This window comes from Notothenia rossii (assembly GCF_949606895.1).
Source record: "Notothenia rossii genome assembly, chromosome: 10".
Lineage (NCBI taxonomy): Eukaryota > Metazoa > Chordata > Actinopteri > Perciformes > Nototheniidae > Notothenia > Notothenia rossii.
In genome coordinates, this window is record NC_136908.1 from 39,688,768 (window position 1) to 39,695,418 (window position 6,651).

At 41.9% G+C, this 6,651-nt stretch overlaps 1 protein-coding gene across 2 annotated transcripts; it reads left to right on the forward strand.

Moving 5' to 3' along the window:
• Positions 1-351: 351 nt before the first annotated feature.
• On the forward strand, positions 352-5,011 carry LOC307022481 (uncharacterized protein). Of its 2 annotated transcripts, XM_079655284.1 has the most exons (13): positions 353-1,019; positions 1,268-1,424; positions 1,702-1,909; positions 1,998-2,124; positions 2,319-2,617; positions 2,774-2,864; positions 2,955-3,071; positions 3,198-3,273; positions 3,366-3,623; positions 3,866-4,037; positions 4,208-4,356; positions 4,447-4,675; positions 4,794-5,011. In XM_079655284.1, the coding sequence occupies exons 1-10, from the start codon at positions 639-641 to the stop codon at positions 4,030-4,032; spliced, it is 1,881 nt and encodes a 626-aa protein (XP_079511410.1). In that variant the 5' UTR covers positions 353-638; the 3' UTR covers positions 4,033-4,037; positions 4,208-4,356; positions 4,447-4,675; positions 4,794-5,011. The 2 variants fall into 2 exon arrangements, with proteins under 2 accessions (XP_079511411.1, XP_079511410.1); XM_079655285.1 differs by lacking the exon at positions 2,774-2,864 and having other exon boundaries at positions 352-1,019; positions 2,319-2,537.
• Positions 5,012-6,651: the final 1,640 nt, after the last annotated feature.

Genomic DNA, 6,651 nt, shown 5'->3' on the forward strand with positions numbered 1-6,651 from the left:
AACGGGATTTGTCAAACAGAGCACATGGTGTAGTCCTAAATGATAGCTGGGGATTCTGGGTAGTGGAGTGTCTTCTGCCATCCTTTACTCCGAAAAAATAATTGTTTCTCCAAATCGAAGGGGAAAAATACAAAAGCATTGCACACAATTTAAACCAATCAATGTTGTGTAATTAACAAGGATAATGTGGTGTTTTTTAGTCGATGAGTAGTGCAGATATCACTGTAAAATCAATCGACAGTAAGGGGAATACTTACTTCCGGGTGTACAATTCTCCGTTATCCAATGGGAATGGACGCTCACATTGCCTTTAAAGAGCATCTTGCAGGTTTTGATTTTTTCTACATTTATGCTTAAACTTGCTTGAAAATTACAATTAAAAAAGTGAATGCAGGATTTGATATGTTTTACGAGACATAAGGGCAGGAATTCAGAGGGAAAGGAGCAATTTTGAGCTCTGCTCTTAAAAACAGCTTTTTTTTAAGGTCATACGTCAAACGCGTCATATTACATCACACAGGGGACACATCTCCGCTCTCTGACCACGGGTATAGTAGAGTTGCGTTGAGTAGAGCGGTTGTGTTTTAAGGAGCTGGTATTTTTCGGTAGTTTTACATTGTATTTCACCATTTGTAATCATGGTGCAGTATTGTGTTTGTGCAGGTTGCACAAATACCAGCCTGTCAGGACATCGAGTCCACTATTTCCCTAACAGGAAAAGAAAGCTAGCTAGCTTTCGGTCCTGGGTTCGTTTTGTGCAGACAAAGAGACGGGACTTCAATGCTGCATCTGGGACGAAAAACGCGGTCGTTTGTGGCGCTCATTTTCGACCGGAGGATTATGAGTCAAGTGATGTGATGGAGTGCAGTATGGGATATCGAAGCCAGGACCGTGTGAGGCTGATAGCTAGTGCGGTTCCGTCAATACACACAGCTCCGGCAGCAACAGCAGCAGGCTGGAGTGAGAGCGTGGGAGCCTCGGTCAAAGATTCAGCAAAACTAAAACGTGAACTGTGCACCGTAAGTGTTGTTTTTCTAACGTTTGCTAACTTCCAAATTAGTCAGTATAATGATTTCAATAATGACAAGCAACGTGTGTTTAGTATTTATTGTTGTAAGTTAATGTTGCTAGCTTGTTAAACCCACTTGCTAAGTCATAATGGATAATGTTAGCTAGAATTGGCGTGGGGACTTTATTTGCATATCTAATGGCGCAGTTGCTATTTATTTTCATGTGTAATCATGTGTTTCATGTGTGTGTTTTCAAGACTTTGGGAGACAACAGTACTGCAGATTCACCTACAGCCAGTGATGCTGGGCTTATAGACCCAGAGCAAGAGTTTGTCTCTCCACTGGTTCCTCAGCCAACATCTGTGCTTCACTGCGGCTCACAGTGTAACCTCAGACCTTTCCATCGTTCATCAGGTAAATGTAAAACAGAAGTAGCGCGCCCATTTTACATCAAAACGCGGTAAAGAAGTTTTTGTATGTTAAAAACCTATTAGAAAAACATCTCAGTATGATGCAGGCTGTTACAACTCCAAGACTTGCTATGACCTCAATAATTAACATAGAAAAGAAATAAAACATCTCAGCCCGAATGTCAACAAAACCTGAACATAAGCTTTGTAAAGGTAGATTGTATGGCAGGGCTGTTGTTTATGGCAGGCACAATGATATAATATACATCTTTTTATCCTAGCTGTCCAGGTACAGCCCAGGATGGTCAGCGTGGGGTGTCAGACAGAATCTCTACTGCCCAGTCCTGCACACAGTGATGATGAGTCATCTTCTGTAACCATGGACCACCCTGGGGATATGCCATGGAGCCCAGAGGAGAAAATGATGAGCGAGTCGTCTGACGAGGAACCATCAAAAGAGCCACTGCAGCGAACTAATGTTGATCTCAAGTAAGGCTTCTTTTAATTTTAGATGATGTGTACTGTATTACCAAATTGTGTCGGTCAGAAATAACAAGTTTTCTTCTTTTTTTTTCAGTGCTGCTGACAAGTTCATTGTGTGCCAAACCCAGCTGATGTCCTTGTTCACCATTTGCCCTTCCTGTTGTGGGGAAACCCAGGGTAATGTGGAGCAGCAAGAGGGAACATATATAAAGATAAAACAAGTAAGAGGATATGTGTGAATTCCACTGATGTAAAAATAAAGGTTGTATTCATAACCTGTATGTAAATGTTTGTTTTATTTTATTTTTATGTTTTATCAATTCACTGTGTCTATACTTCATTAGTTGTATGGTATAATTGATTTTTGACTGACTAAGAGTTGTACTGGCAATGTTCTGCTTTTCACATCTCTTAGGTATGTGCAGCATGTGGGTATGAGCGTTTTTGGCAGTACCAGCCAATGCTGTACAGAAACATGCGAGCTTGCAACCTGTTACTGAGTGGGGCCATCCACTTTTCAGGTTGCATGGCTACCCAGACAATACGGATGTTGAAACTGTTAGGGCTTCAGTGCATCAGTGTCGGCACCTTCTTCCGCCATCAACGCCTGTACACAATCCCTACTATCGTGCAGGCCTGGCAAACTGAGCAGGCTGGGATCATCCGAGAAGTGAAGGAGATGGGGGGTGGGTTAATCCTCTCTGGTGACTGCAGGTAGAACACTTCAGCTTGTATTATTGATATCAAAAAGAGGTCAAAACAATATTTAAATTACATTCATTTAGCTTTATCCAAAGCAACTTACAATAACTGCATTGCATTGTTTTTTGGGCTTTAACGTCTGAATTAAACTGTTTTTGACCCTCGCAGGTCAGACTCTCCTGGCCATTGTGCCAAATATGGCACCTACTCCTTGATCGAGGACAGAATAAACAAGGTTCTGGATCTTCAACTTGTCCAGGTAAGTTAACGTTATCAGTCACACAAATCAGATGTGCTTTCGTCTGATGTGACACGGTTAGTGATATGACTGCATAATGTTGTTTTACAGAGCTCAGAGGTCCCAAGCAGCACCTGGTGTGAACTAGAGGGTCTGAAACGCAGCATTGACTTCCTTAAGGAGCAACACATGCACGTTTCAGCCCTTATTACGGACCGAAATTGCCAGGTAAAGAGACACAAGAACGAACAGACATATGTACACACAAAGATTCTTGGCGCACCATATTAACAGCACAAAATGCATTTTCTTACAAGTTAGTAAGTAATTAAGGTGTTGTGTTTCACTCTTTAGGTTGCCAAGTGGGTGCGGGAGGAGTTGTGTCCAGGAGGAACGACTAATTTCTTTGATATCTGGCATATTGGTAAAAGTATGTATTTTGATGTTGGTAGGTTTAATTAGGCTGAAATTTGTTTATAATTACATTTTCTTTTTTAACATTTTGTTTCTGTTGTGAAACAGGTCTAGGGAAAGTTTTGGATGCTGCTGCAAAGGAGAGGGAGTGTGAGGATCTGAAGCTGTGGAGGCCAGCCATCATCAATCACCTGTACTGGACTGCAGCTTCCACTCCTGATGGAGATCCAGATGTGATGGAAGCCAAGTGGCAAAGTATGGTGAATCATGTTCAGGACATCCATGAACACGGCACTCCTGCATTTCTCTGCTGTGCACATCCACCTCTGGAGGGAGAAGCAAGGGACAAGGAGTGGCTGGAACCAGGTAACGTACTCTGTACACTGTGTTGCTGAAACATCTTAGTCGTCCAAGTGCTTGTTGGTGCTTAGTTTATTTTGGTTCCAGAGCACTCCATCAATATATAACCCAAAGTGTGCTAACACATTAACAAGACTTTAAATAAATAACACCTGATAGTATCACACAATCGTGCTTTATCAGTGTAGGTAATACATGCATATGTAGACAATTCTAGTAACATCAGAACAAAATATGTGTTTGTACAGGAACAACTGCAGCCATTAAACTGGAGAGGGTGACTTTGAGAACAGCATTGGTGAAGGATGTCCGGAAGTTTTCTCCACAGCATCAGACCTATTCCCTGGAGGCATTTCACTCCCTCATCCTCCACTTTGCACCAAAGCACACTGGGTTCTCCTTCCTTGGGATGTAGAGCAGGTAAATATGATGTGATGGTGAAATAATGTGTACGGCTTAGGGATGTTAATAATTAACAATTTTACCGTTAACGAACAATACGAAGTTTAACCGACTAATTCTATCAGTTAAACAGTTTATTCACATATGTACAAACAACTTGTGAACTGCATAATCTGCTTTTTCTACAGGCTTCTCATGGCAGCCCTGCACTTTAACCACAATAGCAGCAGAGAGATTGCTCGAACCAGTGATGGTGAGGTGCGTTATGCAGTTCGCTACCCAAGGTTCTGCAAAGGTGGCTGGGTAGTTCGCCCTATCAAGGAGAAGCCATCATACGGTTCGCTGTTTTACTCGGTCCCTAAATATTATTTATTGTGTGATGCATCTATAATATCACTGAATGTGATCACTTGTTTCCTTCCTTCAGCATACGCTGCAGCCCTGATGGAGTCTCTGAGAGAGGGCTACTCCAGGTCACCAGAGACTCTACGAGAGAGCAGTGCAGTCTTGTCCTCCACTGCCCCTGCCCCCCTTTCCACTTCCTGCCAGGAGATCGCCAAGGATGAGGCAGTTGGCCTTTATCTGGCACGGCATTCCCGGTTTAACACAGGAAATTAGTGTGAAACCAGCAGATTCTGTGGTTCACAGTTTTCAGGGTAAGATTATTCTAAATTGACATTTGTTTATTTGCTAGATAAAACCTGGTAAGAGATTTTGATGGTGCAAAAATCAATATTAATATATAATAACAATATTTTCTTTCTCTCTTCATAGGATATGTTGGGACAGGTCCCAAAGCTTGCCGCTGTATTTACTCCCTCCATCTGACAGGAGGGAGCCTCGTTGAGCTGCGATAATAATATTAAATAAATAATTCCATATTCATAAATGAAATGATATACAAATACAATTTTCTTGGCTGTGGACTTGTACTCTACATAATTATGTTGAGGTCATGGTAATCTAATTCAATAAACAATAACTGCAATGAACAGATAGCATTTTCTGACTCGTAAAATGATTGGATATGGTGTAATTTGTTAAATGATTCTCTGTTGAAAAATGTATATCTTTAAAAACTGCATTGGTGTATTAGGGCGGGCCATACTATTTTTTTTTTTGTAAATTGATCGAGAGGAGTGTTCAAATAACATATTTTGGTGGTCTGAAAAGACACTATCTATAAATCAATCAATGTTTATTTGTGTAAATTGAAAAAATACCACATTTACAGCATGGGTAGACAAATTGTTTGGAAATGCATGTGTATGCGAACACAGTGCGAACACACTATGATTGTGATTAATTGTATTGATCGTCACCAAAATGAGGCCATTCAAAACCTTTGTAAATTCCGATGGCTTCTGATGGCAGACACAACACATGAGGGTAAGGGCTTCCTAATGTGCCTGCCTAGAACTCCATAGGCCCAGCGGATGACCTGCATGTAAGCTGTGTAGCGGTATTGCCTGGGGATAGGGACACAATATCTACAGGTAAACTTGATAGCCTTGTTAAGATCATCAACAAGTTTTATATAGTATATAGTCTACAGGTTCTGGGTTTTGAAACCTGCTGAACACTCGGGGTCAATAGCAACTGTATTATCTTTAATAGTATTTATCTTTTTAATTGTAATCTAAACATACTCATGCTCATGTCTGCTGGCCTGAAGCGGGCCATGCTCCTGCCTGAAATTCATGTAGGCTATCTGTAGCACGAAGTGATTCAGACAGCATGCTTCAAAGCCTGGGTGCAGTGTCAGGCATGTTATGTCTGGTCTGGGGGTGAGGTTCTCCACCAGGGCCCAGAAGGGATCCACCTCCCTGCAGCACATGCTCTCCACAGCTGAGGTCATGGGCTGTCATTCCCCACACAAGCACCTACAAAACAAAACGTTTATCAGGAAACCGTATTACATCTCTCAACCCCCCTTCGCTGCTCTCTCCCTCCCCTCCGGTACACAGCACCGTAAGACGTAGTGTGGATTTGCATTAGGTAACGCGAGATACGGCTGATACTTGCGCATTACTTTCTGTTATGGATCAGTATCAACAGTCCTGCCAGTAACGTTACTATATTGTCAATGCTACTTTAGTTATAGCCTGATATATGATAGCTAACTTTACAATGTTGTGATGTGACGTAAGCTAACATTCTATAGCTAACACCGGTCACTCACCAAGATAGCTGCCCAGTTCTCCACTGGTTCTCCTCACACCGCAGCTCAATTTCTCTCCGATGGCCGTTATTTCTTCTAATCCTTGGCTGCTCCTGGTCTCTTGGACGCCTAGCAGGCTCATAATTATAAGGTTGTGGTCCGTCATATGCATTTGAATATTCATGTTCAACTTCTTCTGTGTCGAAACTAGCATTGGGATCCATGCTTATTAATACGTTATACCGGCCGCTCTCCCCCTTGTGTCCCCCGTGTTACGTCACACGCAGGAGGTCACGTGCCGAGGCTTTTTTATGCGGAAGTGAACATTTCTTACAAAAACGACGCCATATGTCACTGTAGTGTATATTTCTGTATATTTTTTTGAAAAACTAGTGTATTCATCATTTTCCTACACATTTATTCACAGGTCTCTTTAACCTGGAAGTTGCTCTTTAAGGGCAGCCGACACAA

What these genes read in the sequence shown, in the direction of transcription:
- LOC307022481 (XM_079655284.1), top strand. Translation starts at nt 639, where the DNA reads ATGGTGCAGTATTGTGTTTGTGCAGGTTGCACAAATACCAGCCTGTCA. An exon ending in CATATATAAAGATAAAACAA is followed by an intron (nt 2,125 to 2,318) that starts GTAAGAGGATAT and finishes CACATCTCTTAG; the next exon opens with GTATGTGCAGCATGTGGGTA. An exon ending in TATCTGGCATATTGGTAAAA is followed by an intron (nt 3,274 to 3,365) that starts GTATGTATTTTG and finishes GTTGTGAAACAG; the next exon opens with GTCTAGGGAAAGTTTTGGAT.